We start from the raw sequence: 25,106 nt of genomic DNA, 5'->3' as shown, positions 1-25,106 counted from the left end.
CCGTTGATTGGGTAAACAGGGTCATCACTGGATTCGTTTCCCAAGAAACTGAAATCTCACTTCCAAAACTCAAGCAAAGGGGTCACAAGCTCTTCAACGTGACTAACTCAGCTAAATCCCAAAACCAACATCTAACTATTACACAAGATAATCATACAATTCTCTACAAGTCCGATATAACCAGCACAGCCAAAACAAATTTACATTTATCCAAATTTCCTAATACAAATCTATAATTCCTAAGTACTCAGCTCAATTAACATCCTTGGAAACTCTATTCACCTCCGCTAATCTATTATTCCCGACTGGTTTCGATCTGTAGACAAGCTAAAAGATGGAAACAACAGGGAATCAGATTAAACTGAATGAGAAGTAACAATCCAAAACAACAAAACACAGTAAATCATATCATAGGTTTAAAAGCAACATCAATTCCCTAGATCTATGTGCGCACAGGGAGTCTAGTTGAGAGGCTCATCCATAGCTCTAAGGCTATGTCACTCTCGGGTGAAGCTAGTCAATATCTCAATGACAATTCGCTTCAAACAGGGAGCAGGGAACAATGTTCCTCAACTCCGTCAATGACCAGCTCGCAAGCCCGATCCATTGACCATATCATAATATCAGCATAAACATTCACAACAACATGTGTCTCAACAATTTCCAATCTCAAAAGAGCTTTAGTAAAAAGTTTATTTTCAAGAATGTAGTCTGATCAGACCCTTTTAGGGACTGCTACTACTCACCAACGATGTCGCTTCAAGGTAACGAATCCAGCTATCAACTAGAAGAGTTCTTCGATGATATCATCTCCTGGAGCATAACAAGATCACAACATTACTAGAGAGCGTTCGATACTACTATACTAACATGTAACTTATTACGTCTCCTCCTAAGACCGCAGCTTAACCAAGAGTTATGCTAGCATTCTAACCTTTAAAAGCTCACAGTCGATTCAAGAATATCAATTACCCAATACTTTCTTATAAACAACCATGTTCCACCAATTTCGTAAATTCAATGTCCATCCATCTCATACTTACATATCAAGATTCACAAGGATTTAATGTTACACCAAGACCCTTAATCTATTAGAATGTATTTGATTAAACACAAAGGTCATTGTTCTTCCTACAATTAACAAGTCTCAACATAATCTAATACTTCATACAAAAGTATTTAATTATACAATTAATTTCCATCTCTTGATCCCAAATTAGGAATCCCGTAATGATTTTAGGACACCTCTTACTAAAACAGGCATAACTCACTCATACGGAAACCAAATGAGACGATTTAAGTGGCTACGCGACCATTATTCAGAGCTCTACTATTCTTATTAAGACACTAAAACCCAGAAACAATTAGAAAGTTCCCAAAATAGCCAAAATAGAAGGTTCATTATGGATTTCCAAGACAGCCTGCTAGTATTTCACTATTTTGAGCATAACTCTCTCATATAAACTCATTTTGGAGCGATTCAAGTGCCCACGTGATCGGGACTGGAAGCTCTACAAATTTTAAGAAGACACTAGAACCTAGAAACAATCACAACTGACCCGAAAATGGCCAAAACAGAATGCTCAGTTTTTGAGCTGAAATTTCAATATCCAAATACTAAATTTTATACTAGAAACCAAATAACCCAAATAACCAATTCTAATCAACACTAAAAACAACTCAATTACTAATTGAATCCATATAATCATCTTAAATTCAAGTTGATACCTAAATTTGAATCAAAGACCCAATTTGAATCCACAAATATCAAACTACTTTAAAACATTCAATTAATACTTAAATAGAATAGTTTGTGGATTACCTCAATCACCATTGAAGGAAGAGGAAGGAGTTGGTATGGTGGTGCGGCCCACCGCGTGTGATGGTGAAGGAAGGCTGCGTGGGGCTGGCGTCACAGCAGCTTGTTGCTGTTTGGAGGGCACAAAGCAGCAATTTTTGCTGCTAGGTGGGTGGATCACGGCTAGTTGCTGCCGCCTGCTACTTGTGGAGGACGGGGAGGTGTCGGTTGCTGCTTGTGGAGGAGGAGGCAGGTGCTGGTGGAGGAGAAAATGAGCAAGGGCTGTTGAGGAGGAAGAACAGTCGTGGGGAAGAGGGTGAGGAAGTGAGGTGTGGGTTTTCAATGTGAGGGAGGAGGTGTAAATGAGATAAGAATGGGTTTATTTTTAGCTTTGACCCGTTAAATTCTATCAAAGTCGTCTCGTCGTAAGACAATCTTATATAAGACATGTTGTAAGGGTATAATAAACGATTTATGAAATAAGTAATATTTCGTAATTGGTAGTATGAATAAGGATTGCATTTAGGAATTTATTTTTCAATACTTTATTTAAATTTATTTTTATAAAGATAAGATAGTAATCAATTAATAAAATATAATCAAAATATACTTTTATTGAAGTATTCTTTATACGAATTTTATACATTAAATAAAATATATCTCTTTTTTGAAAATGTTAACAAAATACTTGAGTCAATATCATCAAAATAATAATATTATTACTCGAATTAACTTACTTAATAACCCCAATCAGCTTAATAAACTTATAATTAAACTTTATTAAATGTAGTCTATTTCAGCTCGACCCAAGCAAGTATGCTCGACCAAGTCGAGCGGTGTCTAAGGAGCTTCTGTTCTTCACTTCAAAAGCTGCTCGACCGAGCCATTATACTTAACCACTCGAGCAAGCCTCCTTTGCTACTCCTTTGCAAACATCAAAGCACATCAAGTCTTCCACCTTGATCACTTCATCAATTGATCCAAACTTCAATTCTCAATACTCCATTGCACTCACATCTTCATTCTCAAGTGTGCAAGATAGTGCGTGAGCTATGATGTGCTCAAAGTCAATGGTTTGAGATTTGGGACTTAACACAACAAATTTTGACTCATATTCATGCCTTACTTATGATTATCTTCGTGTGATCTAAACAACATCGGGGAGCCGATTAGCATGTTAAATTGAGTTAAACGTCTTGTGACCTAACTACTTGTTTTTGTCAAACCTAATTAGAGCATGTTTGGTTGGTTCATTTTTAATGGTATGGAATGGTATCACAACCATTCCAATGTTTGGTTAGACATTTTTACATTGGGATGTCATACCCTTTGGATTCTCATCCCATTCCATTCCTTAGAATCCCATACCCTCCTACCCCCCCAAGTTTCAAACTCCATTCCATCCCATATTCAAACCCTAATTCACTCTTGCTTCTTATTTCCCTCTCTTCCTTCAATCTGAGATTTTCTGTTCTGTTCTTCAATCTTCTTCCGCCTCCTTCAATCTTCTTCAACCTTCCCTCTCCGCCAGCAGCCCAGTCTCCTCCATTCCATCCTCTCCTCCAGCGTCCAGATGGTAGCAACCAACACTGCCGCAGACCGGCAAACGCACCGCCCATAACCACCAAAGTATATACCTTTTTTTTTTCTTTATTTCCCTAGAAATTTTAATTTCAATTGTTAATTTGCTATAGATTGCTTTGTTAATCGTTAAATAATGTTTGTTAATCAATTCGATCAAACTCATTGTACTGGAGATTGCTTTGTTTTGATTGCTATAGATTGCTGTGTTAATCAATTATAAAATTCTTGTGGGCTCTTACTTGCAAGGCTGACAAGTTGTGGGTAAGATGGGTGCACTCTTATTATATCAAAGATAAGGGTATTCAGGATTGCAACTGGGTTTTGCCAGAGTGTTGGTTGATGTTTCATTAAAGGACTTTTTGCCTGAATATTTCATTCTTAAATGAACATGATACTTTGATACATGTTTCTGTTGATTTTGAATGGAAACCTATTTTTTGTGCTGGATGTCATAGTTTTGGTCATGAAACAGAAGAGTGTAGAGCTAATGAGGTTAGACTTCCAAGGAGATGGGTCAGGAAGGATACTATACTTTGTTATCTTTTGATTGCTTTGTAAATTGTTAAACAATGTTTGCTGATTTTTTTCTTTCATGTCTTCTCTGTTGCTCTCATGATTTTCTCTGTGGTGGTTAAAATGTTATTGTTTGGGTATTGGATTCAGTAGTGTTGGATGTAGTAGCCTCTACTTTTAAAAAATGTGCTTGCATACCAATCTAGGCTGCCTCCAATTCAAATGCTCAGTTTTTTAACAAGATCTCATGGAGATTGCTGTTGGATATATATGATTGCTAGATTAATATGATGATGCATGTATACATTCACAAAAATGATTCCATCTCAATTAGCCATAGTAAGAAGAAGGAAGAAGAGACAAATTAAAATACTACTACTTCTCATGGTTGTTAACAATGTCGTCACAATCATGTACTTGGTGATGTGTATGATGGGTGTAATTGTTTATGAAATTGAACGACCACGTTATAGAAAAAGTGAGAAAAAACACCTTAGACAAAAGCACTTGGATGCACTAATCAAGGATAGTGATATAGTCTGCAAAAGTGAACTTCGTGTGAATAGAAAAACCTTTTATGTCCTTTGTGAGATGGTCAGAGATGTCGGTGGTTTAAATGGCACTCGAAATATGTCTTTGGAGGAAATTGTAGCTATGTTCTTGTACACTTTGGCACATCATTTGAAAAATAGGACAATTAGAAGTCATTTCTTTCGAAGTGGAGAAAGTGTTAGTAGAAACTTTTACCGATGTCTTCTTGCCGTGTTAAAACTACATACTCACTTGCTAAAAAAGCCGACACCTATAACAGAAGATTGTGAAGTGGATAGATGGAAATGTTTTAAGGTAATAACATAATTTCATCTATATTATTTAAAAATCTATCCACTTTGTTTATTGTAAAACTTATCCCTATTAACTTTTTTTTGTAGAATTGTTTAGGAGCCTTAGATGACACTCATATTAGTGTTCATGTGCCAAGTGAGGATAGAGCAAGATATCGGACAAGGAAAGGTTCCATTGCTATGAATGTGTTAGGTGTATGTAACCCTAATTTGGAGTTCATATATGTTCAACCTGGTTGGGAAGGATCCGCTCATGATGGTCGTGTCCTTCGAGATGCTATTACTAGGCCTAATGGTTTAAAAGTGCCACAAGGTAATCATACTTAGAATTTAGATTTTATATTGTGGAGCCCAATAAGCAATGTCATGACCTTTTTTTTTTGCCATTTGTCAAGGTTCCTACTATTTGGTATTCTTAGGACCCCATCCTTCTTTCCAATACGTACTCATGGGCGTATAGTTCAAGCATGTGTACTACTACACAATCTTATTCGAAAACATATGCCAACAGATTACACAATGTATTGGGATTCCGATAGTGAAGAAGGTGAAAGTGATGATGAGGGCCTAGATGATGAAGTTGAGTTGATTACTCAAATAGCTACTACGGATGCTTGGACTACTTATCGGAATAACTTAGCACAAAATATGTTTAATAATTGGAGACTTAGGCATAGTAGCCAAACATAAATGTTTGTTTAGTTTATTTGGACTTATGTTTAGGTGTTCCTTTTTATGATGTAATCGAATTTTATGGTGTTGAGATATTTTTTATGGTGTAATTGGATTATTTATTTTATCTTGCAAATAAGAAAATAGCCTTATTTGGTAATATTTTTTTAATACATCATTGTTGTATAGGATGAATGTTGGTCAATTTGTTCAAAGTGGAAGAGGGAAAAACAAGCGATCATGGAATAAATCCGAGGAAGAATGTTTGATTAATGGTTTGTTGGAGATGAGTGCCGATCCTTCATGGAAAGCTGATGGGAGTTTCAAAGGTGGTTTCAAGAATAAGTTAGAGGAGAAATTGAATGAGAAGTTTCCCGGGTGTGGGTTGAAAGCTATTCCCCATATTGAATCAAAAATCAAATGGTTTAAGGATAAGTATAATGTGGTAACTGAAATGTTTCGCACTTCTGGTTTTTCTTGGGATAATGAAAAGAATATGATTGTTTGTGAAAGGCAATCTTATGAAGAATTTTGTAAGGTACACAAATACTTTGACTTGTTTACAATTTGTTAGAAATTATAACATATTTTAAATGACGTATCTTTTTTTTATTCAAATTCTTGTTTAATTTCAGCAACACAGAAATGCTCAAGGATTATGGAATGTTCCTTTTCCATTTTATGATCAACTGTCAGTTATCTTTGGTGCCGATCGAGCTACTGGAGTGCAATCTGAGACTTTTGTCGAAGCTGTTGACAATCAAGAGAAAGAGACCATTAAACTAGATAAGGGTGGTAGTGATGAAGATGATGAATTTGATGATAATGAGTCCGTCAACCCATCAAAACAATCAACTCCAAGTGAACCTTCTTCAAAGAAAGCCAAAAAAAGAAAAGGCTCCAAATGAACAAGGAAGGAAAAGGAAGAAGCCGGAGGTTGTGGACTTAACTTCTTCTTTTAACAATATGTCTTCTAGCTTTTCAAATCATATGAATGAGATGAACAAGCACATGTCTACCATTGCAAGTGCCTTCTCTACTACACAACTACCTGAGCAAGCTATCATGGCTCGTGAAGAAGTTGAGGAAAATCAAAAAAAAAATTTGGTTAGTGAATTGCTTCGCATAGAAGGATTGACAAGATTTGAAGTAATGGAAGCTTCCAAGAGGTTGGCCTCCAATCCAAGTGAACTCTCACTCTTTTACCAATGCCCGGATGATGAGTGGAAGAAAGAGTTTATAATCAACCTCATTCATCCTAACTTGGGCAAGTGATGTAATGAAAATGCTTAACTTATAAATTATCTAGACTTTGTGTTTGGTTGTCAAAAACATATATTGGAATCTTTTTGTATAGAGATGTATTGACACCATTTTGAGTGAAAATGTATTGAACTAGTACTTTGTGTGTATGTATTTGTGTGTTTAATAAATGTATGTATGCATCTACATATATATATAAATTGGACAGAGAATCCATTCCATAATTGAACCAAACAATGTGAATGGATTGAATATCTATTACATGATTGAACCAAACAGTTTTAGTCTGGTATGGGGTTCTGAATCCATACCATCCTGGTATGGGGTTCCATACCATTCCAATCCTGCTCACTGAACCAAACGGACCCTTAAAGTATTGACCATACTAAATATATGACAATGTATTATAATTCAAGTAGAAAATTATTATAATAAAAGACCAGACTAAATGTATAACAATGTATTATAATTCAAGTAGAAAAGTATTATAATAAAAGCACATCTACGGTCTATATAAAACATGTTTGTAGCCCATTTTGTCACAAATTTTCACTTGAGACTGTCTCTCAAAAAGATCATTAAAACTCGGCCGCCCCAATATTTAAAAAATAAAATTCAAATTCAAATTTTAAAATTGCACGTTTTCTTCATATAATAAAGCGATTGTTTTTAGTTGGCGTGTTTAATTGAAGTTAGTATATTAACATATTGGTGTTGGTGTTTTAACCTGTTTACGTTGATATTTAACTGTTTAAATTGATGTTTTATGCTGCTTAAGGTGATATTAACCTTTTTTAGTTAATGTTATATGCTGCTTAAATTGGTATTTTAGAATAATGAAATGTGTGTTTTATTATGATGAAATTCGTGGTTTAAACAATTACAATTATTTTTATAGGGTTTCAATTAGAGCTGTTCATGGGCCGGCTTGGGCGGGTAGCGGACCGGGTATTTGCTATAAAATCTACCCGCGGGCACAAATATACAAAACCGCGCCCGCATTTGAGGGCATAATTTTTTGTCGCTACCCGCCCATTTTTAAAGCGGGCGGGACCTGCGGGTAGGCGGGTATTTATTACATAAATATCAAAAATATAATACAAAACATAAAGTTGGGTTTTGATAATAATTAAAATACAATACATTGTCCAAAATACTCCAAATACATAAAAAGTCTCAAAATATTTGAATTACATGTATATAAAAATACATAAAAAGTTTCGAAAAACTTGGTCAATGATAACACAATCGTCATCTTCATCCTCCTCTTCATCTTCTTCTAAACATGGCTCACCATAATTAAACATATTCGATGTACCTTGAGAGAGTACCCATATAATAATAATAATAATAATAATAATAATAATAATAATAATAATAATAATAATAATAATAATATTTAAAATATATTCAACTTTTAATAATAAAGAATAACAAAAAGTATTTTTTGTTTTGGGTAACTTAATATAATTGATTATTAAAAATTTAATATATATTAAACTAAGCGGGCGGGCGGGTATACCCGCGGGTATTTTTTTGTGTCGCTACCCGCCTATTTATCTTGGCGGGCGGGTATTACCCGTCCAAACTTAAATTTTTTTTAAAAAACGCTGTCCATGCCTGCCCGTTTTTCGAGTCGGGCGGACCGGCCCTGGCGGGTAGCCCGCCCATGAACAACTCTAGTTTCAATGCTCGTGTTCAATAAAATAATAATTACAATTATTAAATATACAATAATGTATTATAATATATTAAATGTACAATAATTACATTAAGGGTCTATATTATAATTTCATTAAAAAAAGGTGTAGGGGCATTTTTTTTAATAACTTTATAAAAAAGTGACGACATAAAATATGGTGACTAGAAAGTGAGTAATCTTTTTATTAAAAAGTATATTTGAGATTATTTTAAAAAGTTTCTGAGATTTTTTTTTAAGTTAATCAATTGAGTCATAGTTGAAATTATTTTAATATATTTTTTAAAAAAGCATATCAACTTGATTTACAAGATGGGCAAACCAAAATCTTGTTAAATCTTGGTTATGCCCCATAAAAGCTGACTCGACCTACTAATCTGACTTTTTCCATTTCGAAATTAGGAGAGTTTAGTTGTAATTTTTGACCTAATTAAGTAAATGGGTCAACTCGACCTGATAAGTTTATAAATTTAAATCTGAAATAAAAATTTGAAACCCATATAATTATATAAATTGAGACATGATCAATATAATAAGATCTTAATTTATTAAATAATTTCTTTTTTTTATAGTAAGTACAAAATAGATAACTCATTAACTAAAAATTTAAAATTGAAACATAATAAATAAGATGTGACGTTAAAACCCACAAAAAAACTCTAAACAAATTGAGTCGGATCGAAATCAGATTTACCTAATCTGTTACATACAGGTTGCCTAATAAATAAGACAAATTCTTTATTAATATCATAAAATAATTTAATATAGATGACCTAATATTTAGTTTTAAAAAAAAACCTAAACAAACAATTTTTCATTTACTTTATTTTTTTAAAAAACATTAAACATTATTTGCTTCTTGTATGGGCCCGTAGGCCGTACTATATAATACGCGCCTTGATCCGCTTGCTAAACCCTTGAAACCAAATAAGTCTCTCCCTCAACTCGGTTATCAACCACCGGCTGCTCTTCCTGTCGTCAAACCGAGAAGAAGGAACCATTAGAGAGATAAAATATGGGGAATAAGAGAAGAAGAGAGAGAAATGTAAATCCACAGCCATTCCTCGCTACCGAAGAATCCATGGCTGTTTCTAGAAACCGTTCTAGACCTCCCAAGCGTCACCAAGAACATGAGCAGGTATTCTTTACATCTTTTTAGGGTTTAATTTTGTTAAATTTAGGGTTTTAACTATTTTGAATTTGAGTTCTGTTGTGTTTCAATTTTTGCAGATGATTCTGAATAAATTGAGCGATAAAATTCTCAAGGAAGCTTTCAAACAGCAAAAGGAAATTGTAGATGAGCAAAACGATGAGCTTAACGTTGATGGTATCAGATTTTATGCTGTTCAAGTTTCTGCTTCTCGGGATAATTCGGAGAACATTGATGATTTTGCTGGGTTTTCTGAAACTCGAAGCCAATTTGATGATTATGAGGTATTTTTTTAACTGAATAGTTTTTTCTTTCCAGAGTCTGGAAAATGAATTAATAAACTTTCTCGAGCATATTATTGAGTTCGGGCTACAATGGTATTAAGTAATAATCTTTCTGATTGTATGCTAAATTTCTGATTGTATAAATTTTGTATGCAGTACAAAAATATGGTTTCGATTACTATATTTCGGTAACTTTGTATAGGCGTTCGAGTCAGTGGCTCAATGCATTAGTTTTGCGTATGTCTGGAACTATAGTTTAATCGCTGCAAATTCTAAAACCTTTAACAAACGAATGTAGACAATATTTAGCATATGCCTATAAGGCTATGGCTACAAAAGATTCATCTTTTTGACTTTAGCATGTTTCCAAAAGTTGGTATTGGCTAGTAATATGTTGGGGTTTTCCCTATCCTATTCCAACATACCAAACATGGGATATGATAATCCTCTAACTTAATCCATAAATATTCCAAACCTGAATAAGGTTTTTATATTATGAAATCCAATCAGTGAATTTCCCAACTCATTCCCACCCTGTTGTCTCTATAATTACTAGCTCACAGACACATATAAACAACTTGTTAAAGGGTTTACAAGTGATGAGTAATCCTATGTGCTGAAGGCTAAATTATAGAATGTAGTTTTATTATTCATCACCTTGTCTTATCACATAATTGAAAGGTAACGACGGTGAGAGTTTCCCTGTTAATACACACCTTCCCTGTATCACCTCGCTGCAAAGCCATTTTTTTTTACCAACAATAACTTCTTGAAGTGTTATTTTGCGATCTACTTCAGCTAAGTTTACTTGTTACGTTATTTTTGCTTTAGAAATTATTAAATTTATTCAAGCTTATGATTTTCAGTTTGTTTGTATGATGTTAGTCACTGATGATTATCGCAGGATCAGATAAATGAAGAGGATGAAAAATTGCTGGAGGCTTTTTTGTCAAAAGATGTAGGACCACAGCCCACACTGGGCGATGTTATTGCTGCTCGTATCAAAGAGCAGGATATTAATATGTCATCCGGTAAATGTTGTGTAGACTAATTAATTTTCTTGAAATTCCTTCCATAGGCTTTAGGTCCTTGCCTTTCCTGCTTATGTAATGTGTTTTTATATTTTCCTGACACATTTGTGTGTTCTTCTCTCTAGAAGCCAGACCCACACCTAAATTGGATTCAAGTGTTATAGAGCATTACAAGGCGTATGTATCTTTCCTTTTTTTTTTTTTATGGCGGTTTATCATCTTTGTTTTTACTTGTTCTCATGCAAATGAATACGTGCATTTCAAAAAATAACAGGATGGGGAAGCTTTTAAGCACTTATACATCTGGAAAGTTGCCAAAAGGATTTAAACATATCCCTGCTATGTCTTGTTGGGAGGAGGTTCTATATTTAACTGAACCTGAGAAATGGTCTCCTGCCGCTGTATACCAAGCAACTAGAATTTTTGCATCAAACATGAATAGTAAAAGGGCTGAAAGGTTTTACAAGCTCGTGCTTCTACCTCGAGTGAGGGAAGACATTAGGAAACATAAAAGGTTGCATTTTGAATTATTTCAAACATTGAAGAAAGCTCTCTACAAACCTGCTGCTTTCAATAAAGGGATCCTATTTCCCCTTTTTAAGGTGTGGAGCTCTTTAAAAAGCCACTATATTGTCATATAGTTATATATATATTTTCTACTTTCTTGGTTTCTGTTATTTTCATGTAATAAGGTTGATCGAGCATACCACAACCTGTGTTGAACTAGTTTTATTTTTTCTGATGGTTTTGACCTGAATTCTTTTCTGCCTATGTAGTCTGGGAATTGTAATCTCCGCGAAGCAGTCATCGTGGGTAGTGTTGTTCAAAAAATGTCCATTCCTAGAGATCATTCAAGGTATGTTTAGTATATTTTGACCAATTAAGTTGCATGTTTGATGTACAATTTGGTGGCTGCATTGTCGAAACTGTCTTGAGCTGTTGTACATGCTTACTTACGTAAGCAATTAGGATTTAGACTCTTAGCTGATCTGATTAATAGTGTTGGTGCTCTAGATCATTAATTCTGATGCACTGTAGTGTCACTGGCTCAGGGCTCCTCAAATAACTAAAATATTAGATCACTGATTCTGATGCAATGTAGTGACACAGGCTAAGGGCTTCTTATCTTAAATAACTAAATATCATTATGTCATAATGTAGTTTTAATGGTGTTTTTCATATGTTTATGTACTATAACAGATAATAAAAGTTGCACAACAGCACAAGACTAATGCTCTGAAAAATCTTATTATGGAAGAAGGAATGTTGCACATGTATAATGTGATTTAAATCGGAATTGAATGGTCATAAATTTAGTACTTCTTTCCAGCATTTCAAAATCTGATACTGAACGATACGAATTATTAAATTCAACTTCCTGATTCTTTTTTAGTTGAACAAATGACAAAAATTGGTGTATTTGTTTAAAATATTAATATATTATTATGATGTAGTATGTTCTTTTTTCTATTGAACTTGTATTATAAAAGATATACATGTTGCGCTAGACTATTTTTCCTTAATATCTTTATTGTGGTAGTAAGATCGTTGCAATGCATGATGTGATTGTCGGAAATAGGAACTGAAAGGTCATAAAATAAACACTTCTGTTCAACATTTTTTGAGATCTACTATGGAAGGAAGAACGAATAAATTCAAGTTACTAATTCAATTTAGTTGAACAATCATATATTCCCTCCTATTATAATCTAATGTCCCATTTGGTTTTGCACACTCGTCGATTCTTTAATTCAATTCAATATCTCTAATTATGTATAATCAAAAATTTATAAAAAATAATATCAATAAAATTTACATCAAGAGAAATCAAACAAGATCTCATTTGACTATGTTTTATCTTATTGATTTATAACTAAATACAAATTAAGAGTGATTTGTAATTAGTGTCAATAAAACAAATGAGAGTTTAGATTAGAATAGGCGGGAGTAATTTATTTGTTAAATTCTTTTAGCATATTTGTTGATCAGTGATTTGTGTTTACCAAATGACGGCTAAAGATCAAAATGGGGCAATTTGTTTGTCTCCTTCTTTTCCATGAATGGGGCAAAGTATTTGTTTTTTCTGTTTGAATAAATCCTAATATTATTAAGATGAATAACTTCATGTACTCATGTTTGACAATGAAGATATGAATGATTAAAACTTCAAATTGAATCTGACCTTTCAGTCATCTCAGCAATCGAATTACATGCTCTATTCATATCTTTGTATCTTTTGTTTTTTGAGTTTAGTGAGCACATAATCCAAGGCATAGGAGCAAGGAAAAAAGGGTTAATACATGTACACCTATGTTGATGATGGATACTGAAGTAAGTATTAGGCATGATAGGACTGTTAGTGGAAAAAGGTTATGACATGAAGAAAGTGCCAAGAATAAAAAGAACACCCATTTAGAAGGTGCTTATAATGGAAAAAAGGGTTATTACATGTAGAAAATGCCTAGAAGAAAAGAACACCCTTAGAAATTTCTGTGAACAATATGTGGAAAACTTTTATTTCAATCAATCTTGCTGAAGTGGAGTTTGCGATTTAATGTTTTTCAATAAACATTCTTTGTGTCAATCAATCATAGTAAGAGCAGCCAAAGATAGAGGAGCATAAAAGAACTGTCACACTTGTTAGCTTTAGAGGTTTTTATGAGCTACTATATATTCTTTTTTTTTTTTTTTGTGTTAGGATGTGAGGTTGATTAGTTTCACATTTTAATAGTCTTAAAAGAATTCAGTTATTATAACTTGCTGTTTTGTGTTAAATGCCTGCCTTACGCTCTGAAATAGTGCAGTTAAATATTTGGCATTTGGAGTGGGTGTCAGTGAACTTTTAGGTAGTTGTATTCTCAAGAACTTTATTTTTTGTATATTTTAAACTACTCTATCCTAGTGTTTCCTAGTGTTGGCCAGTTGCAGTATTTCAAATTTATGTCTTGTTTAGTGTGTCTGGATTTGTAATTTACGTATAATATATGATTTTATGCATATGCAGTGTAGCGCTATTGAGGCTAGCTGAGATGGATTATTGTGGGACTACAAGGTAATAATTATATCAAGTTTTTATATGTTTTGCATTTCTTTTCTTTGTGTTCATTGCATATAGTATATGAGCTAGTTTGTGGTTTTGGTATAAGTTTCATATGAAATTACGTGACTTGCTTTCATAACCGTCTTTCCTTGTTAAAATTTTAGACAGAAGACACCTTGAATACAATGTGGAACCTCTTATACATTTGTAGTTAGATTGTTCAAGTTTCTAGTAGAAAATAATTGTTCTGTTATCTATCCACTGGGTGATTTAAGCCACTTAAAAGTCAAGTTTGTCTAAGATTTGAATTCTACATATGTAAATTTTGATACTGACCTCAATGCAGCTATATAATCAAGCTCTTTATTGACAAGAAGCATGCTTTGCCTCATCGTGTGCTTGATGCTTTGGTTACTCATTTCATGAGATTCCTAGATGACTCAAGGGTAATGCCTGTTATCTGGCATCAAACTCTTCTTGCTTTTGTTCAAAGGTTAGTATAATTACTAATTTTCCTTCCACCCCTCCCTCTCCTTGTAACCATACAAAAGAATAACAAGACAAAGAAAAATAATTTTACTATGACGTGCTGCTTGAGCAAGTGTTTTCCCATTTTTGTTTGCGAATTATTGTATAGTCAGATTGGTGGCAATTCTTTTAAACAGGTACAGACATGATTTACGGAAGGAAGATAAAGATAATCTTAATCAATTAATGCAAAAACAAAGGCACTATTTGGTAAGAGCACTTGCATCTCTGCAACATGGTAAAATGTTTTTATATAGTACGCTGAGGTATATTCTGCTATTGTGGTCATGCAGGTTACACCTGAAATTCTAAGAGAGCTGAACCTTAGCCGTAATCGTGGTGAAAAAGATCATGACAATATGCTGATGTATATCCTTTACACTATTGTGGTTATGATTTTTCTCATCATTTGTGCCCCCACTCTCAAATGCACCATGCGGATTATCTTATTCGTTTGTTTTGGTCTATATTGTGGATAATTGGAACCTAGATGATAATTGTGACATCTTTCTCACCATTGTTGGGTTCAAGAACCTTTTTCTTTCAATTATAAGTAAAATATTTTTCATCCTGGAAAATGTGATAGTTTGGCTTTTCTACGAGTCATTGTTTGCTTAAGAGACCGCTTAATTACTCCCGGTGTTGCTTTACCTCTCAATGGTGCTCTATCCCAGAGATAATGCTTACTGCATCCATAAGACGAGGGAATGCAATTTTTGGATAACCATGCTATCTTTGTACTTTATTTTCAAGCTTAAAAACTTGTAACAGACGGGAATATCTGTTTTTACTTATAATTCTCATCATTCATGTGATATGCTTGTCTACCTTAACGTGGCTTTACCATCAGTATCTGTTATCAATAAAACAGTTGAAGAGGATAGATTTGATATTCCGGAGGTGCCAATGGAAGAGGATGATTAACTCAGCTGGTAAAGTTGTCACCCTTGTTCTCCTGAGTTTAATTAACAAAATGTTTTATTTTGTATTTCTATATCTTGTAAGTGATCTAACACTTATCTGCTGGCAGGCAAGTAAAAATCAATTTCGTCACCATGTCTCGATCACCACTGGAATTTCTGATTGGATTCAGAATTATTTGTGCTATCGGGTTTATTTACCTTATTCGTTCTTGATTGGGTAGTTTGCGATGCCTTGTATTATGCGCTTCAGTCATTTAGAGATCACAAACGGGTAATTTTCCAGTTGAAATTGTACAAATAGCAGTGTTGTTTTTCGTCAGCATTGAGATTTTGTCGCGGCATAAGTTTTTCTGTCTGTTGGTGAACGTTTCTTTCTACCAAGTATTCCAGTTTTGTTTGCCATTTTGGTGGGCAAAACATTCTATGTTCCGGGCTTCCAGCTTCGTCGGTTTTGGAATTGTTTTTTATACACAGGTAATTTGATTCGGTTCAAATATGCAACAATTCAACCGCCCTCCTGAGATAGAATTACTTATTCATCTTATTTTGAGATAAAATGTTAGGCTCCGCAAGTAACTAAATACGGAGGAAGTGTCATTTTTGTTTTGAGGAGTTTTTAAAATTTTTATACACTTATATTTCAACTTAGTTGGCTTCTTTAAACGAAATTAATGGGCTAATAATTTATCATTTATATTGCATTTTTTTCTAAGAGCAGAAGCTACATAAAGTAGCAATTTATCAAATTACATGAACTAAATAAACAACAAATGTGACGTTTAGCGAATTTGTCGATCAATGTCAACCTCATGTTACCATTTTTCTAAGCACTGCTCTAAGTAGTGTTTTCCTCAACATTTTTTTAAAGAAATTTACGCTTATTATACGCGATAAAAACCTAGCTATTTATTATAATTTTTAGAATATGTGTTTTGTTTTATCCGATGTAGATTTTATTAGGGAAATATGTTTTGAAAAGTACATTAGAAAATAATTTATTTGACCATTATAAAGGAAATATGAAGAAACCTTATTTTTTAGAATAAATTTTTTTAAAGGAAAAATTACTATTAGTAATATAAATATTTTGCTTATTTTTCTATAATAATACTTTTTTTAATTAACCTTGAATAATATTAATTTAGGAGATTATTCATGGTTAATCAAAAATTGGTATTGTAGAGTTATTAACGAAATGCCGTATTACAACATACATTTTTCTTTTTAATATTATTTTTATTATTTTTATTACAATTATTATTATTATTATTATTATTATTATTATTTTATTTTTTTAAAAATATTATTTTTATTATTATTATTATTATGATTGTTATTTTAAGTCCAGAGGCATTTTCGTTATTTCATTAATATAGGGGTGACGATAAAATAAAAAATGTGACGATATTTAGAAATACCCAATTCAATTTGACATATAAGTAGTAATAAAGTAGAAGTAATGCATGGTGATAAAGACTAAAAAGCACTTGGAAATAAATTGCATTATATCATGACATCAATTGAAACAGTTGTGTCGGTGCTTTTTTCAATCTACCAAATATAAATAGGGTATTATTTTAACTATTGCATGAAAAATCAGTCTGATTCTCTCTTTCGCTAAGCTAAACTTAACTTGGAATGAAAAAAATCTAATTAATTAATAATATAAAGAAAATTGGTGGGTGGCCCTCATTGAGTATATCAATCAAACGACAACTGTAAAGAGTATACTTGTAAGTTGTATCAACTATTAGAGTTACGATTTTAAGTAATTTAGGGTTTTCATTTCACCCTTATATCAGAGGTTTATCTATCACTTATAAAATATCTACACGAATTCTGTAGCCTACAGCCGAATCCAAAAAACTATCAAAGTTGATCCTTCATTTCCTCTAGGATTTTTCCTACAACTTTTTGCATGGAATACACACACAAAAAGAGGGATAAGGAGATTACAACCTAATGACCTATAAATAAAATGAAAACATATTGATTTGGGTGGGAGTATAGGGATCATTATAAAATTGGCAGAATCAGTCAAGAGTTTTAATGGATTAGATAAGGTTAACACCTCATTAACTAAGCCCATTTTGTCACACTTTAACGTTCAATACTCATATCCACCCAAACTGGAGCGTGTACAGAGCAAATCAAACAAAATTTTACTTTTCTTCCATCCATACTCTTTAAGTCTTAATGGGCCTTGGCCTCGCTGCACAAATCGCGTCACAATCAATTTAGCGATAGCGTAGCTCAGTCATCCAAGGTGTTTGTGTTCAAAATATAGTGTCAGTTTTAATACTGTGACAAATTGACAATATCACAAATGGCCATCTGCCCATCCATACATCATGCAGCATAATAAAAAAGATAAATAATAAAGCATGTAAATGTGAACATCCATCCAATAAAAATGAAGTTAAATTCAAATATATGAACCAAGTGATAATTTATCAATGAACAGTTTTAATGGTCACATGTTTCTCTATGTATCTTAATCTTATACATCAGGCAGAAAGAGATTGCCTGCTTCCAGGTCCTGAGGGCTGAGATCGCTCGTTTTTGCAACGTTCATTTGAAATGTGAGGAAAAAAGAAAAATATTAAAGTGAGGAACAACAGAAAACTCCCAATGTACCCACTCTAAAGTTGGGCTGGGAAGCATGTCCCATGTAGTAAGGAACCAAAAGACAGATGCGGCCAAAGTCCGTCAGCAGACGAACAAAGGACTACCTACATAAAAAGATGAGCCATTTTCCGTACTTTTCGTGGGGAAGCAAAAGACGGGAAGAAGTATGAGGAAGCCCTAATAATTGGAGGGATAGTATGTGAAACGGAGATGATTTTTGGTTTTACTGTTTCCCTTGATTATTATGAGGATATGACAATTGAGAAGGTACGGGATGGCTTATTAAAGACGAAAAAAAGGATGGCCGTTGAAAATCTATGAACATATATATATGAAAAGTTGTGTGTGCTGAAGTGAATTCGAGGATAAGGGAAGAAGGAAGATTTCGTGCCTCTGGTTTGTTCAAAAGAATGAGAGTTTTGATGATTTCCTGAAATTTTCATCTACGAAAAACTGATAAAGGAAGAAAATATATAACTTTCCTGATTCGGTCTTAGCTAGGAGCACGACCATCACCAGTACCCCTTTTGCTGCTACTAGATGTAGCGGAAGCGGAACTCTGACCAGAATGTTGGAGACCAGATTGAGTGGACCCACTTTTTGATAATATCGAGCCAACTGAACCATTTGCTATGCCGACAGAGGATGACAATGTAGTAGCAGACTCTTTATTGGACCCTGACATTACTTCAGCGTGCAAATCTGAGGATGAGGACGATGGAGCAAGAGTTCCAACGGAAGATCCCACAGGATAAGGAGCTACGGGCATATCAGAAAGAGAAGATGTGGAAGGGCTGTAACTCAGTGTTCCCATTGGATGATCAAACTTGCACGTGGGACCGAACTTGCATACTCCATGTTGTGCATAGTAATTACAAGTTGGAGTACCCTGAGGTCAAAGAAAGACATAATTATCATTAGTAATGTTAACTTCCAAAAGTTATGATCATGGTATTAGGTCCAATAGTTAAGAAGGAAACCCGTTTTTTTTAGCAATATAGACATTTGAAATCTGAAGTCAAAATACATATAATTTCCAAACAGGAATTGTATAAAGCAAAGCACTCTGAAATGTGAAAATAAGGATATTTCAGGCCAAGTTCCAATCTACTCAACTCGACTTGTCAATTGGACGAAGTCTATTGTCTAGCGCAAATGTGCAATGCAGCCCAAACTTCTTGAACTAGAACTTTCTTCAAATATATAGACTGGATTTGAACTAAATTTTCAAAACGTTTTCAAACTGGATTTACCTGCACTCAAACCTCTAATATCCATATTCCAAACTGACAGGACTAGTAAATATATATGTGGACTGGACTGGATTAAACTTTGAGAATGGACATAGGTAGCTCAAGGATAATACAACTAAGATAAACTCTAGCTAACTCCACTAGTGATAATCCCTACTTGCTTTTCAGCCTTGACACGGTTAATTAACGATCATGCTTCATTTCTACCATGGTCTAAAGCAAAATTTAACAATGTCACTGCCAAATTTATGCAGCTTATGAAGTGAAAACAAGGATTGGATAGAAGAAATATTTTATAGAAATTCAAGAAATTTCTTTTTTTTTTCTTCAATAAGTTAAGCGAAACAGGTCAAGGCGGCAACTGAAACGAAAATATCAAATTTTTTTATCAATTGTATAATTTCAGCTTTTATTATGGAATTCTTAAAATCCAACCTTGTGGTAAGAAAGACCCCACCTTTAATATATCTAGAACAAATCCCAACTTTTATATCTATTGTTACAAAAAATCATCTAACGAGGTTAGGGTCTATGAAGAGATATAATACATACTGGGCGAAGAGGAAGACCCATGGGGCTCAGTGTAGAACATGTTTCTGGAGCACCCCATTCTGCAGGGTGATGATATTTACATGATGAACCAAATTTGCAGTCCCCTGTTTTCAAGTAATGCTGGCACTCAGGTTGCCCAGGTCTCTGTGGATATGAATGTTCTTTTGAAACATTACTTGCTGTAGAAGAGATAACTTGATAACGCCCAGCATAAGCAGGTGCTGAAGGGGACGGTGGCATTAATCCGTAAAATTGGCCGGCTCCAACTGACTGGGTATTAGGGGTGGTCATAGGAGTAGTTCCCTGTGTCAAGTCATGCAAAATAGTTACTACAAAAATTAGCAAAAAAATCTTTGACTATTTAAAAAACATCAAACAAAATACATTTTTAAGAAAACTAATCTTCTGTCAGTGTTTAAATAAGCTATTAATTGGGACAGTATAACTTCAATTAACATCTTGTGTTTACAATTTTCAACAATAGATGACATTAGTAGAACTCTGGTTTCCTTGAAGCATTTAACTGCAGAAAAAGCATTTATAACCTCAATCAAAAATCACTTTCCTCTGAGGATTTAGCGGTAATGGAATGGAAAGTTGTTGTCTCATGAGTTTCGGGTAATGAAAGAAATAGCTTTCCCAAAAGAAATTATAGTCACCGTCACTATTGTAATTTCCTAAAAATAAATCACAAGCAGTAATTAAGCATTGTAACATTTCCTCTTCCCCTTGTTGAAGACACTGATATTTACTGCACCTAACAAGCAAATTCAGATTTTATCCAATCAAGCAACTTAGTATGGTAGTTGAAAATAGTTAAATATGTTTGAGGATAGGTGAGAGAGCACTCCCCAATAGGAGATTACTGGAAGCTAAAGCAAAACATCATTTCTAGGCAGACGGGCTTGTAATTTGGCCCAAAAGCATGTCCTTCCGGAAGCTAAAGTTATCGATAAAGAATAGAAAAATCTAAGGAAGTAGTTGCAATGTACTACCTATTAGCTATGCATACAGGAAAAGCTTTTATCGTGCCAAAAGTCTATCTAGAAAACATACGTATTATAATTGATAAATGTCAGAGGCAGAGACATCCATTTTAACAAACAACACATCAAAACCACTATTCAAGTAACAAAACTCAATTTTTCAAGTTTTTAAGTGGTAATTTGTTCATAATGAAGCTTTTACGCTCACCAAAACATATAGCCACCGCACTCACCAAGGAAAAGTATTGGTAATGCCAATGTAATGGCATTATGGCAACAAGAGCAAAAAGGTCAGCAGGTAAATGTCATGGAAAACTTATTTAAAAGTTTGTTATTTATGAAATTTTCCTCAAACGAACAACTCAAACATGCAGCATTATCTTTAAAATAGAAAACATGGCTGAGAAGCAAATAGTTTTATTAATACACAATATCACCAAAATCTCTTCGATTAGAAAATCATTGATCAATTAATGTACACAAACAGAAGAAAATACTTGGGACTTCATTAAGAGTAGAATGAAGTAAATGTAAAAAAGAAAGATCAAAGAATAGAATGAAATCTATCAAAGTAGACACTAATATATGATAAAGTCTTTAAAATTGCAATAAGCATCATTCTATGATTAACCTTCCAATACCACACTTGTCCCTGAAATTTTCAGCATTATCGTAGTACTTGAATGTCAATGGTCAATTGGACACAACCTCCTTGTTATCTGAAGGGTAAAGGGTAAGTTTCAGTGACTCCAAAACTTTACCTAGGTGGAAGTCATTTAATGAAAGCTGGGTAACATAATGTTTATAGTGTATGAGTCAAACGAAAATGAACTTAAAAAAAGACATCAACAATAGTGCAAGGCCGACACCACTTACTGTGTATGGCCCCCAACCAGGAAAGGGAGCTACACCCGAAGAGAATAGCATTGGTCCATAAGGTCCTTGAATATATGAACCTGGAACCATAGAGGGCCTTGGAACAGGCCAATTACCCGTGACCATTCCATATGGTTGAGGAACAGCGGTAGGAGTAGAGTAAATAGCAGGGGTAGTAAGAGGCGTGGGCGGTGTTGCAGTTGGTACCGGGACATTGGAAGGAGCTGGATGATGAAATTTGCAGGTCATCCCAAATTTACACTGCCCTGTTTTGATGTAGTACGTACACTCTTTCTCCCCCTGAAAAATTAACCATTAACCTTATACTCAAACCCATCCTTTTAAGCTTTGATAACAATTCAACAATTTTCACTGCAAACACAAAATATCAATGCTGTACAAACTACAAACCGGACGTAAGGGATATCCCAAAACGTTGAGTGCAAACTGATTCACAGGACTTGCTCCTTGCCTTGGATGATGGTACTTACAAGATGTTCCAAATTTACAACTTCCAGTTCTCAAATAATACTGCAATATTCATAACAACAAGGACATACGTAACAAAATATAAAATTAAATTTTTGAAAAAAAACATGTATGAAAAATTCGTAGATACATTATGCACATACTCCATCTATCCTTTTAACACTTTCTATTCTCAATTGTCCCTTTTACTTAGCTACATTACTAATTTGGTAATAATCCTACATTTCCTCTCTTTATCTCACACACAAATTCCCACAAATTCATACTTTTCCTTTATCTCGTGCACATACCCCTTCAATTCATTCACTTGTTTTGCCATGTTCAACTGAAAATCAAATATATCCCAAATTTTAAGAGATGGAGGGATTCGTTAACAAATTCATACAACCACAAGACAAAAAAAAGTACCTGACAAATGGGCTGACCAGCTCGCTCAGGGTAGTCTCCTCCGCCATCCCTTCCACTTCCTACCACCTGAAAAATTGTAATCACTTCCCCACGTTAATTCAATTCAAAAAACTATACCAACTACCATATATAAAAAGGAAACCTTTTAAGATTGTTTCGAGCATGTGCAATATCCAAGCATTTGAGTACCGATGAGAAAAATAGAAAGTCAATACTTGAAGATTTAAAAAGAGATTAAGTAAGACCAAGTATGAACTAGAGGGCAGGAGTGAAATAAAATTTTTGTGTTTGGTTAGCACTTTGGAAAATGCAATGAATACGAGAATTTTCAATAACCAATGGTGTCGCGGTGAACAAATTCCTACAGGTTGTGGAATTAACTTCCCTTGGACATTTAAAGTTCAAAGTTATTGGCTTTTTTAATCAACTAAACACCATTTATTGGCAACCAAATAAGCACAAAGAATTCAGATTTACAGGTCTAGATAGTGAAAAATCAAAATGAATAGAGAAGTGAATTTATGTAAACAACCATATATGTGATCTAATGTAGTCAACTGATTTTGGCATTGTTGTTGCTATAGTACATGATCATTCAATACACCCAAATTTTTAAATCAAAAAAATCAATCGAATATTCCATGATCAAAACCCAAAATGTAATCAAAAAAAGTAGAATGTAAAGGCATTATGGTAAAATCGAAGTGTATACCATGGAAATAGAACGATCACGAGGATGATTGAAACGACAACGATCACCATATCCACAAAAACCAGTTCTCAAGAAATAAATACAATCGGGCTCACCGGGCCTTTCCGGGTAGGGAGAAAAAGAAGAAGAATCCTCTAATCCAAGCTTCCACATCGATTCTACCCTTATTCCAAAATCCACAAATAGAAATATCTCATCAAAATTCGAATCCACATTTTTCACGCTATTCAAAAACAAAATAATCCCCAATTAAATTGAATTGGTAATGATCAAAATTCTACAAAATGTGGAAGAAAACTAAAGTAAAAAAGTAACTAACCTTGAAGTTCAGATTGAGGTCCATGGGTTTCCCAATCAGGAGACGGATCTGAGTGGGTCCCCTCCTGCTCCATTCCCAGATTTATTGGTTGAACTGGGAATGGTGATTGAAAATGGAGGAGAGAGAAAGTGAAAATATATGTAAGTTTCTTTCTCTGCTGTGTAACTGTGAAGGTTTAGAGAGGTATTTCAATGGAGTTGTTAATGATTCTGGAATGGTTTCAGTTTCTCACTCTAAAAATGTGTACTATTTGATTCTCTCTCTTGATGATAGTTATGGAAAGAAATTGATCTTTTTGAAGAAGTTTTCTAAGCTTTTTTCTGACTGGTTTCGTTCTATACGCGCGAATGAAGTGAGAGGATGTAACGAATACAATCTCATCAAAGTATAATTTTAATTTAAAATAGTTTGTGTATAAATTAAATTAAAATGAAAAATAATTTATTTTATATATTGCAGTTAATATAAAAGAAAAAATATTGTTAATTAATTGTCTAATCAATTATTTTTATAATCTCAATTTTGATAATTTTTGTTATACATAGATATAACGATTAAATCAATACATTGAATTGCGTAATAAAACAAAATATACTCTTATAACAAATATAATGAAATAGAGAAAGTATTATGCAAGAATTAATGTGACTCGATATGAATTACTAAAATCAACACAAGCTAAAACACAGATATGTATATCTGACTTTGTAAGAGTGGAAATTTTTAATATTAAAAGAAAAGTATTTAATATTTTTTTATTGAATTTGTTTCAAATGTAAAAAGAATTGATTTGTTCACCAAAATGTTAAGTGGTTTGATTTTGAATTACATGAATAATACTAATATATAAGCGAGAATTAAATACACGTGGCTATATATATTACTTTATATGAAAAAATAGTTAAAATATATGATGAAATTAAAAGAAATAGGAGTATAATTTATAATTAATAAAAAAGATAAAATGAACAAAAATAAAAAGTGAGACAAATATAGAGTGAGAGATGAAATAGGGTTAAGTGAAAAAATTAATTATTTTAAACGTTTACATAAATATAAATATATATATATATATATATATATATATATATATATATATATATATATATATATATATAAAATAAAAAAATAAAAAAAAAAAAAAAAAAAAAAAAACATATGTCGGACAAGCTAGTTTGGAATTTAGGGAAGAGTAGGAGTATTTAATTAGATAGAAGCATAGAGGTAGCAGTAGTAGTAGGACTGTAACAACAATTATCCTTATTTTAATTAAACCGACACGCTCTAAAGGGTAGGTACCAACATTTATTGTTTTTTTTGTTCTATTTTTTTCTTGCTTAAACATTTACAATAAATAAAAGTCCTCACTTCAAATAAAAAATATTGTGAGTAATATAAAATTTTATTGATTTATGTACAATAATATAAATATTTAAGTATCATAAATAAGACCCACATAGAGATTATTTGTCTAAAATAATATTAACTTTTGTTTATATTAGATTATTTGATAAAAGAAAAGGTAATTGGTTTATTAAAAGTTGGTATTATTA

General features: G+C 33.2%; 2 protein-coding genes across 6 annotated transcripts; one reads left to right on the top strand and one right to left on the bottom strand.

Moving 5' to 3' along the window:
* Window positions 1-9,279: 9,279 nt before the first annotated feature.
* LOC130825171 (bystin) lies at window positions 9,280-16,031 on the top strand. Of its 3 annotated transcripts, none has more exons than XM_057690258.1 (12): window positions 9,280-9,512; window positions 9,605-9,808; window positions 10,719-10,839; window positions 10,965-11,016; window positions 11,114-11,441; window positions 11,616-11,695; window positions 13,844-13,891; window positions 14,226-14,372; window positions 14,545-14,617; window positions 14,701-14,776; window positions 15,252-15,339; window positions 15,438-16,031. In XM_057690258.1, exons 1-11 carry the CDS (start codon window positions 9,390-9,392, stop codon window positions 15,329-15,331), a joined length of 1,332 nt encoding a protein of 443 aa, XP_057546241.1. In that variant the 5' UTR covers window positions 9,280-9,389; the 3' UTR covers window positions 15,332-15,339; window positions 15,438-16,031. The 3 variants fall into 3 exon arrangements, with proteins under 3 accessions (XP_057546241.1, XP_057546240.1, XP_057546239.1); XM_057690257.1 differs by having other exon boundaries at window positions 10,713-10,839; window positions 10,968-11,016; XM_057690256.1 differs by having other exon boundaries at window positions 10,713-10,839.
* A 1,662-nt stretch (window positions 16,032-17,693) lies between these two features.
* On the bottom strand, window positions 17,694-23,896 carry LOC130825170 (zinc finger CCCH domain-containing protein 32). Of its 3 annotated transcripts, none has more exons than XM_057690255.1 (7): window positions 23,554-23,896; window positions 23,235-23,457; window positions 22,523-22,588; window positions 22,037-22,156; window positions 21,626-21,925; window positions 19,764-20,066; window positions 17,694-18,847 (listed from the first exon to the last, which is right to left on the bottom strand). In XM_057690255.1, exons 2-7 carry the CDS (start codon window positions 23,385-23,387, stop codon window positions 18,452-18,454), a joined length of 1,338 nt encoding a protein of 445 aa, XP_057546238.1. In that variant the 5' UTR covers window positions 23,388-23,457; window positions 23,554-23,896; the 3' UTR covers window positions 17,694-18,451. The 3 variants fall into 3 exon arrangements, with proteins under 3 accessions (XP_057546238.1, XP_057546237.1, XP_057546236.1); XM_057690254.1 differs by having other exon boundaries at window positions 23,235-23,397; XM_057690253.1 differs by having other exon boundaries at window positions 23,235-23,392.
* Between the last annotated feature and the right edge of the window lie 1,210 nt (window positions 23,897-25,106).

Source organism: Amaranthus tricolor, chromosome 10 (assembly GCF_026212465.1).
Source record: "Amaranthus tricolor cultivar Red isolate AtriRed21 chromosome 10, ASM2621246v1, whole genome shotgun sequence".
Taxonomy (NCBI): domain Eukaryota; kingdom Viridiplantae; phylum Streptophyta; class Magnoliopsida; order Caryophyllales; family Amaranthaceae; genus Amaranthus; species Amaranthus tricolor.
This window is presented reverse-complemented; position numbering and strand designations above follow the sequence as displayed.

Excerpts from the sequence above, each read along its gene's own strand:
- LOC130825171 (XM_057690256.1), top strand. The coding sequence starts at position 9,390 with ATGGGGAATAAGAGAAGAAGAGAGAGAAATGTAAATCCACAGCCATTC. Across the intron at positions 11,017-11,113 it reads GTTATAGAGCATTACAAGGC|GATGGGGAAGCTTTTAAGCA; the intron begins GTATGTATCTTT and ends AAAAAATAACAG. Across the intron at positions 14,618-14,700 it reads AAAAACAAAGGCACTATTTG|GTTACACCTGAAATTCTAAG; the intron begins GTAAGAGCACTT and ends GTGGTCATGCAG.
- LOC130825170 (XM_057690253.1), bottom strand. The coding sequence starts at position 23,626 with ATGGAGCAGGAGGGGACCCACTCAGATCCGTCTCCTGATTGGGAAACC. Across the intron at positions 21,926-22,036 it reads TGGGATATCCCTTACGTCCG|GGGGAGAAAGAGTGTACGTA; the intron begins GTTTGTAGTTTG and ends TTAATTTTTCAG. Across the intron at positions 18,848-19,763 it reads TGGGTCTTCCTCTTCGCCCA|GGTACTCCAACTTGTAATTA; the intron begins GTATGTATTATA and ends CTTTGACCTCAG.